General features: G+C 38.0%; 1 protein-coding gene across 4 annotated transcripts in view; it reads left to right on the top strand.

Annotated features, from left to right (window-relative positions):
• PRKD3 (protein kinase D3) overlaps nucleotides 1-18,888 on the top strand; it is a 66,703-nt gene that overhangs the window by 41,959 nt on the left and 5,856 nt on the right. For all 4 annotated transcript variants that reach the window (XM_060753951.2, XM_060753953.2, XM_060753954.2 and 1 more), the window contains 10 exons: nucleotides 2,888-3,077; nucleotides 4,493-4,616; nucleotides 6,259-6,336; nucleotides 7,493-7,769; nucleotides 8,924-8,976; nucleotides 10,270-10,342; nucleotides 13,867-13,973; nucleotides 14,435-14,596; nucleotides 15,169-15,267; nucleotides 15,891-16,158. In XM_060753951.2, coding sequence (XP_060609934.2) covers nucleotides 2,888-3,077; nucleotides 4,493-4,616; nucleotides 6,259-6,336; nucleotides 7,493-7,769; nucleotides 8,924-8,976; nucleotides 10,270-10,342; nucleotides 13,867-13,973; nucleotides 14,435-14,596; nucleotides 15,169-15,267; nucleotides 15,891-16,158 — 1,431 coding nt within the window. The remainder of the gene's footprint in view (nucleotides 1-2,887; nucleotides 3,078-4,492; nucleotides 4,617-6,258; nucleotides 6,337-7,492; nucleotides 7,770-8,923; nucleotides 8,977-10,269; nucleotides 10,343-13,866; nucleotides 13,974-14,434; nucleotides 14,597-15,168; nucleotides 15,268-15,890; nucleotides 16,159-18,888) is intronic.

Here is an 18,888-nt window from a genome sequence, read left to right as displayed (position 1 = left end):
ATTGATTTTACAATATGTGAGAACTAGTATGGTGTAATGGGTTCGGCTGGAAACCAGGATATAAATCCCCACTCAGCCATGGAAACTGGTTCACCTTGGGCACATTACACTCTCTCGGTACTAGAGGAAGGCAATAGCAAACCTCCTCTAAACAAACCATTCCAAGAAAACACCATAATAAGGTCACCATAGGGTTGCCATAATTTTGAAAAAGCTAAAGCCACACAACAACTAATTGTACAATATATTGTTGTGAAAAATACTTCAAGAGTAAAGTATTCAGTAAAAGAAGTACTAAGTACATTCACAGTCACACAGAAATACAAAAATTATATATTGCAAATTGGTTTTATTTGGAATTTAAAAATGGAAACATGCTTTTACAAAAATACTTTTTATCTTTTCTGAAATCAGCTTTTGGTCCAATTGATAGTTAATTTCAAACACAAGAAGAGGGAAAATCACATCTGTGATTCTTGAATTGACTAATCACATTAAAGACAGACTGAATGATATACAAACAGCTGTAAATATAAAATATTGAAAATCTTGTATTATCATTTCACTAAGTTAATTTTAACTTCTTTGTCAATGTGGCTTATGAATCTCAAGTTGATGGGCCACATTATTTATTGATAAGGCACTGTAGGGTATGGTATGCATTGATTTGACAGCATGTGTTGATTTCATTTTAGGTGCAAATATGTATGTGGATAATAGATGTTTTCATAGATTAAGAAAATGTTTCTTCTTTAAGAAGATCTTTAACATATTATGTATATTTCAGCAATTTATGTGTCATCCTTTTATAGCAGAACTCTTAGAATTGCATAGATTAGATAAGCATCTTAGGTCCAGGAGGCATAGTTTTCCTCCTTGATCCCAATTTGACTCTTCTTCTCCAAATTTTATTCTCTTCCCCATGGAGAAGAACACACCCAGTGACTTTGAAAGGGGAGGCTACCCTTTCAATGTTATTCCTTCTGCACTTCCACAAATCTGTTTCAGAACAGAAAAAAAGTATTTCTTTAAAACAGGAATTATATGAACTTTCTCTGTTGTTGTTGTTGTTTGTGTTAAATCATTTCCGATTCATGGGAACCCTAAGGCAAATCTATCATGGCAAGATCTGTTCAGAAGGAGTTTGCTTTTGCCTTTCTCTGAACATGAAAGTGCGTGACTTTCCCAAGTTCTCCCAATGAGTTCCCATGGCAGCAGTCCAATGCTTAAACGACTACACCATACTGGTTCTTGGACTATCTCTAATACCATTTAAAAAACAACGCTTCTTGACTTGCTGCATAATGGTTTTGTGAGCTTGTGGCAATGTGAAGTGCTGGGGCACCATGTTTTGATATGATGATCTTCCACAATTGCAAATGGTTTGTATAGGCTTCAGAAGGTGCGAGAAGTGCTAGCTGAGAGAATTACAATGCTTGGCTAGTTGACAGGATCAGGGAAGGGACTATTAGAATCCTGGTCCCTCCATCCTCATTCTGCTTCAGAGCTTTGTCTACATCTACCCTCTGTCATTGTTGTAAAAATTACATCCATGGTTAAATGATTTTGTCACAACTTGTTGGGGCAATTTGTCATGGGATGCAGATCTGGGGAAAAGGTGACAGTCTTGGCACTAGCCTGCAGGATGATAGTGGGCAAAATGTCACATCCAGCTCAGGGGTTTTTTGGCCTTGCCCTGCTCCAAGGTGGTAGAGAAGACATGCCATGTTGTCTGCTTTGTGCCTGTCATCCCAGAATCATGTTCTGTGGGCGGGTTGTGTATCTTGGCACCTAGACCGATAGGCAGGGTGGTCAATATCTATTAGCAGCTGTAATCAGGAAAAAAATGCAGCCTATTTCCTTCAACAAAATCGGCAGTGTGTGTTTTTATAAGCAGATTTGTCACCAGTTGCCAGATAGCATGTGGTAGAGAGGAGACTGCAGCCCCTGTAACTCGAGTAGTTAATTTACAGTGATTTTAAGATAACTGGAAGTAAATACTGTAGCTGTTATTAATGACAAAATAATGAGTAACTTAAAAAAACCATAGTAGGCTTAACTGTTTTTGTGATGAGACCAGTAATAGTAGCAAATTCCTCATCTAAAGTAATTTTCTAAACTTTGACCCAGTCCCATGAAGAGAACATCAAATGGAAACTTGAGTAGAATCTTCTCTAAAGCAGATATAGTAGTGTTGCAAAGCATAGCAGTTTTATCAAATTCCTTTTCTCTAGCTTTGTTTCAAATTTATATGGTTCTAAAACCAGCTACCTTAGTGGTAGGGGAGCCTTTTTACACAAGGCTCCTCTACCAGCATGGCAGCTGGTTTTTGAACCACCTAGAATGATTTTTACTATGTAAAAACATGCCATTCTTCTTCTATAGAAGTATGTTGGGCACATTGGGACTACTTCATTTTGAATATCCTGCAGGATTGCAAACTATGAAAAGTAAATTTAATTTGCATTGGTGATGAACCCAGGTGTAAAGAGTTTTGTTGTCATATTCCCATCCTGTCCCCACCCTTTCCTGGAAAGACTTGGTCATGATGTTCTTGCATCAGACGATAGAAGTCAGCTGGCACAGGAGGTGGAAGAACTATGCTTATGCCAACTTTCCAGTGAAAGATATTTGCCCTGTGTCAGGAAGTACCTACATAACATGAAGTAACTTTATTGAAACAAAAAGAACAATTCAAATGTTTCTTCATATTCTTGTCTGTCTTGCTCTGTATGGGGAAATTTCTGTAATTTTGCTATGCATAGACTGATGACTTCAGGCGATTCTTAATCCACATTGACAGCAATTTGTTAAGACTTTCACTCAAGTATATTGTAAAATGTTTTTGCTGTTTTGATACAAATAATAATCCCTTGTTTCATTTTAGAACAAGAGCCAGCTAGTCCTGGTCAAGATATTGATATGCCAATGGAAGTTGATAGTAGTGAAACAAATAGCGATGGAGGTAGGGGCTTGGATGATGTGGAAGAACCCTCTCCTCCTGAAGACAAGATGTTTTTTATGGATCCAGGCGACCTAGATGGGGAAAAAGATGAAGAGGCTGTCAAGACTATTAGGTTTGTGAAGTCAAGGAATTTCCCAGGGGGAAAACACAGTGTTTCCATATCTGTGAAGTCTTTTCTTAAATATATATTTCAGTGCGATTTGGTTCTCTTTTTTTGTTCCAGTGGTCCTCAAGGTACACTTTCCTGCAAGGAAGCACAAATGACGATCGTAGTTAACAGAGTTAGTTAACCGAACTGCTGAAACTTGTAGGCCTGAACCTTTTGGAAGTAATCCCCTATGAAATTCACCATGGAAATAAATTACACTATTGAAGAATGGTTAGCTATGCAGATTTGTTGATGGAAAATGCTGAGCTGACCTAGATTTATAGTACTCCTGACCTTAGGCCAAACCCGTTCCAAACCTAATGTGAGCCAATTGATTAAATGGAGTTATATAAGGAATCAATTTAATTCCTTGTTAATATGTTCGCTGTAAGTTAGGCTAAAGATGTCAGTGTTCAGAAAAGGTCATTATATTTTTCCCTTGTATTTGTACTAGAGTAAATTGTTTGGATTATAGTCTGTATCACTGTATAAAAAGAGGAGAGCTCTTGTAGTTAATAAAACATTAGGTTTAGGTTGATGCCCAGTTCGTTATGTGATCTCTTGGCCTTTAGTTCTCTATACTAAAATGGAATACAAGTAGAGTCTCCTTTATCTAGAAATCTGCAATACCAACCAACTTGGAGAGATGTGCATCATCTACTGCAGCAATCTTGTTATTTCACAGTAGGACTGAGGCCCTGCTGTGAACGGCTCATAAACTTAACTGTAATACATGTATGGATGTACATTGACAGGAAAGTGTATCTTGGGCTAGAAAGTAGCATTTAATGGTCATATAAACACCTTTTTGTTTACCCTTCTCCAACAGAGTATCTATCTTGTCTTCTCCATTTTTATGTCCAGAAGCATTCTGACTTCTGAAAATACAGAGTGAATTGATGCAGCTGGCCGACAATATAGTATTCAGGACAAAGTGCCTGTTGAAAATAGATGCAATGCATGATCAGAGAGGTACTCTCATGCCCCTTGCTATGTAGCAGGGTGGAGTAGAGCCCAATATACACATGCTTCACCAAAGTTAATATGTATGTCCTGACATCTTCTGTAATATTGAAAGGAACCTTGGGATACCTCTCTGAAAATCCATGCAGTAACCCCTGGCTATGCCAAGCGTCTTGTTCTCATTCAGGGGTGGGTGAGTGAATGATTAAAAAATCACCCTGTCACCTGAATTCTCATTGTAAGTGTGATTTACACAATGATGATTTTATCTAGAAGATTTTATTTTAAAAAAGCATTTTAAATGCAATTTACACTCAAAAGATATTCTTACTGAAACATGCTTTGAAGTATTGGTCTATAAATGAATATGGTTCAGTATAAATGATCAGAACAATGCAATTCTTTTTTTAAAATAGCCCATCAACAAGCAATAACATTCCGCTGATGAGAGTGGTGCAATCTGTCAAGCATACAAAACGGAAGAGCAGTACAATGGTGAAGGAAGGATGGATGGTTCATTATACTAGCCGAGATAACCTGGTCAGTCGTCCAAGGTCCCTTCTTTTCTCTATCATTTTTTATATTTTAAACTCAAAATTCAAACCATAATACTTGGGCAAAGTCAGTCTGTGCTCAGCTGTGATTTCTAGACTACAACCAGGAAAGATGAAAAATCCTTGTGTGTTGACATGTGGCTGTTAAGGTCCACACTCGTCACAGAAGCTCTTTTAAAATTAGAAGCCACTTGTCTGGAAATCATGTATGAGGTGTGGGCAGTACAAAGCACAACAGGAGCAAGTGGCTTAAGTATCTTGTTCTGTTACCCCATCTTCTCAGGATAGTCTTGACCCTTGCTTGTTTTCCATTATTAACATTGCAATGACTTGAAATGAAGAGCACTGATACAAAGGGGGAAAAGGCTCTTTCCTCTGCACAATATTCCAGGATGGCTCTAAATTGTGGGGAAGTTGACTCTTCTCTCTCTCTGAGAGTTCACCTAAATTAACAGCCTTGTAGCTCCTAAGTTGTGTCTCCTTTTTTCTCCAGTCTCTTCTTGTTCTTCAGAATAAAGTCTAGAAAAGCTCTTTTGGAGCCTCAACTCCTAGAATGCTGGCTAGGATGTGATGTTTGTGGTTAGACCAGCTAACCTGTCTTATCTATTAGTTACTTAATTAATATCCTGATTTTTCTTCACAATTGGAATGTAAGACATTGATGATGAGAAAAGTCTGCCACATTTTTTGGGAGCGTGACTGTACTTGTTCTTGTTGCTCCTAACGGTGAGGCACCGCAATGCAAGCATCGATTACAACAGGTCCCCCAGGTGCACACGTCTAGCCTGTGACTCATGTATAGGTCAAGTCTCACCGTTCCTGACGGTCGTTTAGTGCAGTTTGTTATAGTACGTGGAACGGTTTGCTGCGTGTTGCTGTGCAGTGTTTGTGTGCATTTTTTGCATGAGTATGGTGACGAAAAGAAGGAAGCTATATTAAACTGCTTTTTCTGTCTATTTATTGTAAAACATGATGTTTAGGTGCTTAATTTGTAAAATCATAACGCAATTTGATGTTTAGTAGGCTTTTCTCAATCCCTCCGTATTATCCGACATTTTGTTTTTCCAATGTTCTGCCAGCCCGCTTATATCGGATAAGCGAGACTCTATTGTATGTGGCACATCTTTAAAAGAACAACAGATCAGTTCCTTTCCCTCAAATTTACAATCTATTTAAGACATGACACAAAAGGAAACGGGAATGGTAGAGTGAGAAGGCACTAAGTCCAGTAGCTACTTCTCTCCCACTGAAGCCAGGGCAATGGCAGTGGGATGGAAGAAGGGTCTTCCATCTGCTTCTTAGCCTTTGCATGATGGGACTGTGCCTGCTTCTTCTCTCCCTCTGATGCCAAGACTAAAAAGATCTGTCCACAAGATGACAGCAAAGAAAGTCAGTTTAGCCTAGGAAGTAAGGAAGTGAGTTCTCGAGTCTGAGAGTCCATAAATGCTGCCCCCTCAAAAATCTGTTGTTCTGTGTTCTGTCATATAAGGCCGATAGTTGAGGCTCTGAGATAGAAGGTGAACTCCCTGTGGCCCCAGTGGGAGCTACAGATACTAGAGAACTGGTTCTGATCTGTAGAAAGTGGCAATGTTTGCTTTTAATACGAAATACTTCTATATTTGTTGCAGAGAAAAAGACATTACTGGAGGCTGGATAGTAAATGTCTTACGCTATTTCAGAATGAATCTGGGACAAAGTATTACAAGGTAAGCAAACAAAGCCAAACTCAATATTTATTACTAGTTCCCCCTTAAAATGTTTTTGTTGGTTATTTCATCTGTAGTTGGGTTCCTTAATCTTTCATTGTGGCACACGGTATATCTTTTTAATTATTGTAATGAATCCCACAGACATGTGGCCACGATTCTGAAAGCAGTGAGTGCTGAGATGCATGTAAAAAGACTAGAAAGTACAGCTTATGGGCTGTGTGCAACCCCAACTTTGTTATGGTGCCCTTTAAGTTCTCTCGCAACTGGTTTTTGCATCTTCCAAGACTACGCCTCTTTTCCCCCCCAAAATCTTTTTGAGTATGTCAGGTTGAAACATGTTTTAAATGGGCAGTTTATCATTGTAGATCCTCCACTTCTTGTTGTGAGATTATGTTTCTTGGTCAAAAAAGCAGCAGCACAACTTGTCACATTGGATGCAGTTGAGCTCTACTATATTTACTCATTGGTATTAGTACTATACAGTGAGACAGCCAGAATAGTGTAGTGAGTATTGAGTATTGGACTTGTCCTCTGGGGACCAGGGTTTGAATCTTTGGAAACCTTGTGCAAGTCATACTTTCCTAGAGAAATAAAAAGAAAAAACAAAAAAACAAACAAAAAAAACCCCCATCTGAATAAATCTCACCAAGAAAACTCTGTGATATGTTTTCTTCAGGCTTGCTATAAATCAGAAATAACTTGAAGGCACAGGGCAACAACAACTAGACAATGTCCTTATATCACAAACATGCCCAACTGCAGAATGTCCTGTCTCATGATCAGCTCCACAGTCTATTGCCAATAGTCATAGGGAGGGCAGAAGCTGCAGTCCCTGACGAAACCAAACATTCGTGCTTTCTCTGTGTGCTAGCTGATAGAAAACCAGTAGACATCATGATGGGTCCCCAAAGATTGCATATAGAGAACTCTGAGGTCACATATTGTCATGGGAATTGCTTACCAGGGAGAGTTCTGTCCTGAAGTCTTTTAATGTGGAGTTTTGGGGAGTATAAAGTGTCACTCAGTACTAGCAAAGCACTTTTAGATTAGTGGAGTACTGATGTGTGTTTTCTTTACTACTTAGTTGATCTTGCTGAACGATTGTTGCTTGATGCAAACACGATTATCTTTGAGTACTTCGTGTTCCCTTTAGGAGATTCCACTTTCTGAAATTCTACAAGTCACTCCGCCAAGGGATTTCTCAAATGTGGTGCAGGGTAGCAACCCACACTGCTTTGAAATAATAACGGACACAATGGTTTACTTTGTCGGTGAAAACAATGGCAGCAACCACCACAATCCTGTTTTAGCTGCTACTGGAGTTGGACTTGATGTAGCGCAGAGCTGGGAGAAAGCTATTCGTCAAGCTTTGATGCCTGTAACACCCCAGACTAGCATTTGCACCGTTGCAGGACAAGGAAAAGATCACAGTAAGAGCAGAGAAACACTTCATTTCATCTGAGTGATTATCTGCTAAATGACTAGCCTCTTTTACACAAAATATTGTATTTTATGTTACTGTAAGTGACTGTGTTAGGATCCTCTTTTCTAGTGAATATAAACTTGAATGGCAATCTTTAATATAAATCCTTACTTCACCTTGTTCTTTTAACTTAGAACATGAATAACAAATTATTTTGTAATCCTTTTTTTGTTAATCTAAGTGTCTCAACATAACTTATTTTATGCATTTTTGAGTTATGCTATTTGATTTAAAAAATCTTACATCACAAAAATGTGCTAGGCACTTTTCATGTTCATGATTTAAAATTTTAACCGACAAGATAATTGTCCCATAACTACTACCAACTAAATTTGTCTTGTAACAAAAAATATATCAACCATTTTTTAAATTTTCATGTTATGATTTAACCGAGATTACATTTTTAAAATATGCTGAACTTGTTTCTGTCATAAATAACTCTTGTCAGATAAAATATCCATACTGCTTAGTTTTTGGCATCTCCAGAGGGCCACAGGGCATTTTTACAGCTACTATATTGTGCCACTGAAAGTGATAATCCCTCACTTTTAGTTGCTTTTTTAGCCATTTTGAGAGGTTTTTGGAGCTGTTTAGGAATGGGGAAGCCCCATGATACAATACTTTACAACTCTACAAAAAGATTTTAAATTCTTTTGAATAGGAGGAAAATGCACCCTTACCCACAGACAGCAGGACTTGGACCGTGTAGCAAAAATGTAGGTTCAAAGGGTTTAGCTTTGATAAAGCCACATCTAAAGTCTGGATTAGGGGGATTTCTGTGTTTTAGTCTGAGACTTTCATCTGTTCGTTTCTTGGTTCCTGAAAATCAGTGACTCAAAGAGAGTATGTAACCTGGATATAAGAGGAACATAAACAATACGTTGATGGTCAGTGAGAAAGTGAAATTGAGAAGAATATTTTACCCAGTCTAGGGAGAGAAGTTTCAGCATCATGTTAGGCAAATGTTGGACACAGTAGATTAGTGGAATTTGGAGGAGGGGAGATAAATTTTGTATGTTGATTAGAAATTTTAAGTAAAATATTTGGCTCCCAAATCTTTCGTTTTTCTATACTTAAAACAAACACTGTTTCTTATTACAGAAGAATTGTCTGTCAGCATTTCTGTCTCAAATTGCCAGATCCAAGAGAATGTGGTGAGTCACAAAGTATAAGTGCTTTGAAATTGGTTTGTTGTCACGTATTTCTGGGTAATTAGTTTTAGGTTAAAATTACAGTTAAAGATACATGAAAATCTGAACAAATCCTTGTTTGCATTCTGTGATCTCCCCTTATTTAGTGTAATGTATGCATGCTTGGTATAGAAAACAAACCATATAGAATCATGTCTTTAGTAATAAAGCAAGCAAAGTCAGAAACTTTGTAAATGATTTGGCCTCTAGCTTTTGGCTACATTGCAGATAATAGGTAATGGTAGGAACGTTACAATGAATTATTTTCACACTATAGTTATTTATTTCATATCAAAAGCATTGCTGAAATTAATATATAACTGATAAAAATAGAAGGAGCGTAGGCGGCTAAATAGCTTTTGACCAAAAACGGGCAACAGCAATGGCATTGTCTGTAGCCTCCAACAATTCTTCCTCTGTACATGAGGCAGGGCACAGTGGACAAGCATACAGATGTGGAGTTGTCTGTTCTGCTCCACAGTCACACAGGGTGTGGGATGCTTTTAGGTAGTGCCATTTTGCCAGGTTGTCTTTTGATCTGCCCACTCCACTTCTGAGTCTATTCAGGGACTTCCAAGTTGCCCATTCTTGGTTTGCCCCTGGAGGAAGACACTCAAGGGGTCTTATGGTGATATTATTCAGTGTGGTTCCTAATAACTTGTACTCTGTATTTTAATTACTGGAGAGATGGTTTGGTTTCATACCCATCATCTTAAATTCCAGACACTTTGCTTTCTGGCCTTGGAAAAAACATAAGTTCACAAGTGATTCACAAGTGGCTTGATGTTCCCTTTTGATTGTAAACATAGTGGCATATCTGTGGAATGAGATCGGACATTTTGAAAAAAAAACCAATTATAGTTCTCAGGAACCTTTCATTTACTATCTAGAAATTGGCTTTAGTGTGCAGCACACTTTGCTGCTGATTGCAAGGCTCTTTGTATATCTTATTCCATTAGGACAGAGCTGGGACATTATTTTCTGAGATAGTTATCCTTTCTAATCAAAATGGCCTATGTGTCTCACTCTAAAGATGTTCAACAAGTTGCTATATGTAACACTAGCAATACAGTTTAACAGGATGGGACAGAAGGAAATTCTAAAACTGCTTACCATGACCTTTTTATTTCCTCTTTACTTGTATATGTATAGTTCTTAATAATCTAATTTCTGCCAATGTAGCATTCATTAGAACATTTAAAAAGGGACTTTATCCTGATATTTACATTATCTTGCCAACACCCTTTCTTTCCCTAGGATATTAGTTCAGTGTATCAGATCTTTGCTGACGAAGTGCTCGGTTCTGGCCAGTTTGGGATTGTGTATGGAGGTAAGTTTGTATAAACATTGCTGGAAGTGCAAACTTGTGAAGCTGTATTTGGCTTCTTTGCAGTGTGCTTTTTCAGAAAGGCTAACATACAAAACAAACATGGCTGCTTGTTATAAAAAGATACGTTAGAAATCATGAGCAATTTGGAACAGTAATGGAATACAAGAGTAACAGTGAGGTTTTTAGCTCAGTGGTAGCTCATACTATTCATGCCAAAGATCCCAAGTTTGGTCCGTAGAATCTGGCATTGGAAAGACTTTTGAAAACTCTGGAGATTTGCTGTCAGCCAATGTAGACATTATTAAGTTAGATGGACTATAGGCTTGACCTGATATAAGATCACTTCTGAGGTTTTTATTAAAATAATGTTTCCTCTGCTCTGCTTTTTTGCAGCTCTGTGCCTTAACTGATCTTGATGGTCATGAGGGTTGAAAAAGTATTGCAAGTTTCACAGACAGATTCCTTGGCAGTTTAGATTGGAGAGTATTGCTTCATGTTGTTCTCCCAGATTAGAAAAAAAGCAGCCACTGCCTGTTTTATGCACTCTTTTGCCAAATCTTAGCAAACTTCCTTCTTATTTAAATGACCCTCCTGTTTCCTTGTGAAAATTCAATCATGTTACTGTTGGGTTGCTTTCTACTTTCATGAAAATAAACAGCTTTTGTGTCTTGTACTTATAGTTAAATCTTTAAGGCAATACTCTTTCTGCTTGCAACTACCTTCCAGAGCAGTTACTGTTGCCTGACTTGTTACAGATCCACCAATACTGAATCAGGAACTCCAGGTGAGGTCTAGCTAGGCCTCTAAAATAGCACTAGTGCAGTGGTCTTGTAGTATTTCTTTAGCATACCCTGTGCCTGTTTATATGTATAATTTGTACAATTGAAATAACTTGGTTAGCAGTTCATTTGAACAAGTGCATCCTTTATTTTTAGACTCCCATTTCTTTCAGCAAATGCATTCTATTGTTAAGATTTGGAATCAAGGGTTTTGCATGCTTTACTCTATAATCTCTTTTAATTGAGGATGTTTTAGTCACTAAGGGGGGGGGGGCATGTGTCGCTGGACAACTGCTTTTCCTCATTCTGACTTTCACCACTGCAGTGATTTTGTATTACATTTTTGTGTGTGCTAAGAATGTAATCGGAAGCAAGCTTCCTTTTTTTATATATATATTAAAATTTGAGCTGTGCAGTTTGATGGGGTTTGGAAGTCAGGGTCCAAGATGTCTCTGGCCACACTGAGTATTCCTGAAGTTATCTCCTAAAAATGTTGGCTAAGGGTGCTTTTATTTTATGTTCACACAAGGAGAGGAGAAGTCTTTTTATCCTGTGTGAAAATTGTTAAAGGTTTTGTACCCATCCTCGAAAAGTGTATACTAATATAACTTAAAGTAGATCTGTATTTTGTGGATATTACATAGAGAAAAAGGTCTCTCTTTATAACCTCTTTTCACCTTGATCATGAATTGTTCATTAAACTGAGAATAGTCCTAAGATGGCAAATGTTTGCTACTGTATATACTCGTGTATAAAGTTGAAAATAGTTTGACAAAAATGGCCTCCAAAACCTGGATCAACTTATTTGACTTTAGCAGAGAAAAAGTCAGGGAAGTTTTGTGTTGGTGTAGTGATTTCAGCTAGGACTGTGGTTAGAGGGGTTCATGCTTGGTGAGCTTCAGTGAAACTAGATCAGCCAGAACAGAGAACAAGCTTCCCAAGTTGAAGGCAAAACCACAGAGGTTTATTACAGTTCGGCCTAAAAGGATGCAAGTACAAGCAGTATGCTTCAAAAGGCACAAACATAAATTCACAGAAAAAGATATGACAACTTATACAGTTCTGACAGCTATTCAGAGTTCTCAATGGTGCAAGAACCAAGGTGGTCATTCCAGACAAACTTGGTTGCTTGGATAGAAAGTTAATGAATTCATATTTGCTGAGCTCCCTCTTCCACAGGAGCGGCAAGCTCACCCTCAAGTTGAATGAACAAAGATCCTACACTTATTCTGGTGTATGCAACTATCTGCATACATACACAAAAGTTTTGGTAGTTATCTGACTTGGGAGGGATCCTGGCTAGTCCGCTTTCCCAAGGGATTATGCCAACTGAGGGCACAGAAAGGTAAGCTGTATTCAAGATAAATTTTGATATATACATTTGATACAGTTTATACATTTAAGAATTGACACAATACATAAAAAATACACGTTACATATAAAATTCAAGTTTATACATTTACTGAATGGTGAGATTTGATAGAGTTTGTAGGATACAGCTGCTATTAGGTCCATTCCAGAGCCTCTAGTACTTCGACCTTTCACTTTGAAGCTTCAGAATTTAAAAAAAAAATAAAATAAAGAAAAATCATATCTTGCTTGGAATCTCTTGGTGATCTATAAATCTTTTTTTGGCTGGAGGGGGATGTGTGCCTGGCTTTACAGTACTAATCAGACTTAACTGAGATTGAGATTAGGTTTATATTGCACCAATTCACCCCTATATTTACTTGATATTTATATACAGTACTAGACTTGCATATTTGCATAGGAATCTTGCTTTAGTTATACCTGTTTTGGATTTTTCTAACACTTCATGGTGTTAGAAAAATATTCAGAAACTTCAGCTGGTCCAGAATTCTGCAGCCAGTCTGTTGACAGGGACTATTAACAGTAGCTTTATTGGCTATATGTCTGTTCCTGGGCACAATTAAAAGTGCTGATTATGATCTATGGAATCTTACATAACTGCTGTTTAGACTACATGAAGAACAGTTTTTTCTTGGCACTGAAATGAGGTCAGCATTGGCACCAATTTAGCTTGTAAGGTCATGTGGTGAAAAGCTATGTACGTATGTACATCCTACTAGGAATCCGTTACTAATTCTAGCTAGAGTAGACCTATTTAATCAATGTTTTTTCCTCTTTGCAGCAGTTGATTTTGTAGTTTTAATCTAGCCAGGACTAGCAATTGTATTTAGGTCTGTGTTCCTAGTCCCAACTCCCAATGCAAATGTGAAGTCTGTCTTACAAATATCGAATAGTAAAAAGGACAAAACTATTACTATGTATACTCATTACTATGTATACTCGTGTATACATCATCCTTCTGTAAAAGCTGAGAGCACATTTTGAGCCAAAATTATGAATTTGTATAGGTCATTTGAATCCTGCTGCTGTTTTCCTGTCCAGGCATTTTTAAAAATGCCAGAAGTGGCATTATGGCAGAGAAAGTAGAGGGGATTCGTGCTTCTTGTAGGTTTTTAGAGGCCAGGCTAAGTTCTTTGACTGCTCTTCTCAAGTTAAGGTATGACCCTAACGTTGACTTGTGGATAAGTCAACCCAGGTTTCTAGATGTATATGTGAAGATACGTGGTAATTGCTTGTAAACCGATTGTATACTTGTAAAGGGCTAATATCTTCCCCTTTACTGTTATAATTACTATACCTTGTTCAATTGGCTTCCAGCTCTCATTTTTCTGTAGTTTGGAATTTTTTACTTTTCTTCCCATTGTGTTCTTGCAGGAAAACATAGGAAGACTGGAAGAGATGTGGCAATTAAAATCATTGATAAAATGCGATTTCCTACAAAACAGGAGAGTCAACTACGCAATGAAGTGGCCATTTTACAGGTACAAAGATAAGACAATATAGAGATACTATTTTGAATCTGACATGGTGTCAAATGAATTACTTTATTACTGCAGTAGCATGAATAGGTTAGGTAGTCAGACTCAACCTCAAAAAAATAGTGATTATTTTTTATTTTGCTTGAATAAAAGGCTGAATTAACAGACAGCTGGGAACATGCAGAGTCCATCTGAACATAGCTGATACGGCAAGGTGCAATCTCTTTAGAATTGTTTTACTTAATACTCTTCTTAGGTTACCTTTGGTGTTGTACTGGAAAATTATGAGGAGTTATTGCATATATTGTGTGTATATATATATTGCTAGGTATTGCTTGAGTGCTTTCAAAATAATAAAGCTTAACTAGTATCCAGACAAAACAGGCCCTATCTGTAGTAGATATTTTTGGACTTCTAGTACATAATAGTTTTGCTATTAATGTCAATATAATATAATTTCCTAGAATTTGCACCACCCTGGGATTGTAAACCTGGAATGTATGTTTGAAACTCCAGAAAGGGTTTTTGTTGTGATGGAAAAACTTCATGGCGACATGTTAGAGATGATTCTCTCCAGTGAGAAAAGCCGGCTTCCAGAAAGAATCACCAAGTTTATGGTCACCCAGGTGGGTCCGCTGCTTTAAATCCTAGTAGATTCCTGTTGCCTTCAGATGCACATTTGAAAGAAGAATTTCACAACCTTATTATAAAGAGGCAATCTTTCACTTAGCAAACTAGAATAAAATGGTTTATTTCAAAATGTATTTAGAGGTGAAGCTGAATATAATTAAATGATTTTGTATAGGTTGTGTGAAGTGTAATGAAATGAAACAAACAGTCTTGCTGCACTTGGAAACTGATAGTGTTCACAGGCTTTCAACAGGGCTGATTTATTGTATAAGGACAAATAGCCTTCACGTACTGGTCATTTGTAAGGGTATAGGTTTGAGTTACAAATAATTCATTTGTTGCCTGCTATTTTGAAATGGTAAAAGACTTAGCTTTCTTTCCAATACAGTTATATATGAAAGCTCTGTTTTTCCTGACACATTTTAATTACAGACATATGTTTTGGGGAATCTTGTCAATTGAAGATCCTGTATTTGGTTTTAGGCAAATATTGGGCTGTAATATAACTTCATGCAGCTGTTCTATCTGCCTGATCTTTACATTTAGAACATACTCTTTCTATTTTTAGATACTTGTTGCTCTGAGGAATTTGCACTTCAAGAATATAGTGCACTGTGATTTAAAACCTGAAAATGTACTGTTAGCATCAGCAGAGCCATTTCCTCAGGTGGGTAAGGAATGCAACATTTTGAAGATTGTGTACAAGAGGAAATCTGCAGCATTTTTAGGCTTCTAAATGAAAGCTCAAGCTGAAACCATGCTTCTAAGCCTTCTCTAATTGCAGCATTTGGATGTGCTACTTGGTTTCCACAGTTTCTAGAACCATCTCTCCCCAGAGAGAAGCTTAGAAGCATCTAGTTCAATGTTGTTTTGTCTGCCATCCAAACCTTGTCTTGTGGTTTATCTTATCTGGTAAAGCCAAACCAGATTCATATATTGGTTTGAAGATGGCTTATTTCTATTAATGATAGGTAATATCAACCATTTGGTCTGTTCTGGTGATGAAGCAAGCTGCACAGGAGCCTTGTATTTATAATTTAAACTGTGCTGTAACATAGTGCTTAAACCAGCCAGTTGTGTCCAATTGGTATTAATGAATGCTAACTAATGGTTGGTATTAATTAGTAATGCAGATTACACTATATAATTTTTCTGATCAGTAGTACTTTTTGTAAAATTAGTGTCTTGTCCCATGATTCCTTACATAACTTTTATAGGATGCCTCTCTTCATTTTGTTTTGTTTTTCTGTGTTCAGTATATAATTTATATTGAAGATGTTTGTTTTGCAGGTGAAGCTCTGTGATTTTGGTTTTGCACGCATTATTGGTGAGAAGTCTTTTAGGAGATCAGTGGTTGGAACCCCAGCTTACTTGGCTCCAGAGGTACTTAGGAGTAAGGGCTACAATCGATCTTTGGATATGTGGTCAGTGGGAGTCATAATCTATGTGAGCCTGAGTGGTACATTTCCGTTTAATGAAGATGAAGACATAAATGATCAGATCCAAAATGCAGCCTTTATGTATCCGCCAAATCCCTGGAAGGAGATATCTAGTGAAGGTAATCCTTATTGGGAGACTTGGGATATAATATCACTGTTTGTAATATTTTTTGCATAGTGAAAATCTTTACCTTAGAAAATAAGGGAAATCATCTAAAGTCTATGAAAAAATGCAACGATAAGGAAGAGCCAAGTATGTCATTATTATTATTATTATTATTATTATTATTATTATGTCTATTATGTCTATTATGTTTATTTATATCTTGCTTTTTCTCTTCATACAGAGACTCAAAGTGGCTCAAAACTATAAGCATTACAGTACAACTTAAAATATACAAATATTAAAACAGTATTAAACACCATTAATATTAAGACAATTCAAGTTAAAACAAAGCATATAAAATCATCTTACAAATGATCTTACAAATATTCTTCTTTAAAAGCCTGCCTGAATAAAAAAAGGTTTTAACTAGCCACCTGAAGGACAGCAGGGAGGGGGCCACCCTGTGCAGGGAGTTCCAGAGTCGAGGAGCAGCCACCAATAAAACCCACACTCTTGTTCCCCCCAACTGAGCTTGAGATGGAGATGGGACCAAGAGAAGGGCATCTCCTGAAAATCTCAGGGCTCAGGCAAGTTCCTACAAGGCGATGCGGTCAGCCTAATAGCCTAGACTGAACTTTAAAGGTCATAACCAGCACTTTGAATTGTGCCCGGAAACAGACTGGCAGCCAGCAGAGCTGCTTCAACAGGGGGGTTGTCTGCTCCCTGTAGCCAGCCCCAGTTAACAACCTGGCTACAGCTCTTTGGACCAGCTGGACTTTCTGAGTACTCTTCAGAGGAATCCCCACGTAGAGTGTGCTACAGTAATCCATATGGCATATAACTATGGCATGAACCACTGTGACCATATTTGGCTTCTCAAGGAATGTGTGCAGTTGCCGCACAAGTTTTAATTGTGCAAAGACCCTCCTGGCCACCTCTGATAGCTGGGCCTCCAGCCCCTCAGGAAGAACCAGATTTACTGTAAAACAGTGCCTCCCAGCCCTATCCCAGCGAGACGACCCAGAAGGACACCATGGTCAATGGTATTGAAAACCTCTGAGAGAGCTAGGAGAACCAACAGGGACACACTCCCTCTGTCTAGCTCTCTGCGTAGGTCATCCATCAAGGAGACCAAAACTGTCTATATTCCGCAGCCAGATCACAGCCAGGCCTGAAATGGATCTAGATAATTCATATCATCCAGAAAACACTGGAGTTGGGAGGCCACCACACACTCCCAAGAGCTTACTCAGAAAGGGGGAGGGGGGTGAACACTGGCCGATAATTATCCATTATATAGGGGTTCAGGGATGGCTTTTTAGATATAGGCCTCACAACTGCCTCCTTTATGAAAGTTGGAACTTTGTCTTGTTCCAAGGAGGCATCGAACACCACCTTCACTCACTCTGCCAGGCCTCCTCTGGCCTGTTTGATTAGCCAGGAAGGGCAAGGATCTAGGATACATGTGGTAGCTGTCACCTCTCCAGCAAACCTGTCCACATCCTCAGGGTGCATAAATTGAAAGGTATCCATCAACACTGGACAAGCAGGATCCAAAGTTACATCCATTGGAACTGTATCAATAACAGCAACTAAGTCGGAATGGATCTGAGCAAATTTATCTGCTAAAATGCCATGCAAATTCTTCACAGTGGGTCAGGGATTTCTCCTTGAGGACCAGTATGTAATAGCCCTCTGACCACTCAAAACAGCTCAGCTGAACGGCTCTTTGTAGATGCAGTGTTGGCAGCAATGAATGATTTCTCTGCTGCCGCCATTACCACTGAATAGGCTTTCAAATATGCTCTAGCCCGTGCTTGGTCAGATTAGCTTTTGAGTTCTCCGCCAGTGTCGCTCTAGTCTCTGTTTCACTTGCTTCATCGCCACCATCTCCTTGGAAAACCAAGGAGCCATTTGTAATCATTTGTTGCAATGAGCCATTTGTGATCATTTATTGCAATTGGACAGGAGAAAGAAAAACCTTTTACTACAGTTGGAAGCCTTGTACTTCATACTATATAGAACTGAATTTTAATGCTAGAAGAGGAATTAGGGCTTTTCAACTGCCAGCTTTAAGAGGGGGAATAAATCCCAGAGCAGGGTAGACAACTGTAGGTGTTGAGCAAAATTTCAGTATTTTTTCACTGCTGGCTGTCCAACAAATTAATCCTCTCTTGCTCTGAGTTCTGATGAAGCCCCAATTGTCAATCAGTTCTGGATCCTCTGATTAGATATTGCACAAGCATTTTTGAACTAAGCAGGAACATGAATTTACATGCACCATTTTTAGAGAGTGTTTCTTGCTTGCTCCAGAATTAACAAAGCAGTAAGCTATGACTAGGCAGGCCTTCCTAGAAAATAAACATTACTTAGGTTTCAAGCATGTTTATGTAATGTGTAAATTATGACTGCTGGTCTGTGTGATTTGTATTTAAAAAGAAATCTAGTAAACAGCCTTGATTTTTTTTACTACAAAATAAAATCTGTTGAGTTCAAAATTACTTCCAGATTAAACTCTGTGTAAAATGTCCTCTTTAGGGCAGAAACCAGATGCATTAAAACCAATGGAAATCTTTTTGGTTTGAGAGAGAGATGGATTCTATCCTTAATGGCTGTTTACTCAACAAGCTTTCAACTTTCTTTTGCCTCTTACATGTGGTGTTTCTCAAATCAATTTCCTAAGACTAAACTGTTGTTTTCCTTTCCAGTGTGGGATGGGGAAGAAATGGAATACTTGTTCTGA

This window comes from Anolis sagrei, chromosome 1, assembly GCF_037176765.1.
Source record: "Anolis sagrei isolate rAnoSag1 chromosome 1, rAnoSag1.mat, whole genome shotgun sequence".
NCBI classification, from domain to species: Eukaryota; Metazoa; Chordata; class Lepidosauria; order Squamata; family Dactyloidae; genus Anolis; species Anolis sagrei.
This window is presented reverse-complemented; position numbering and strand designations above follow the sequence as displayed.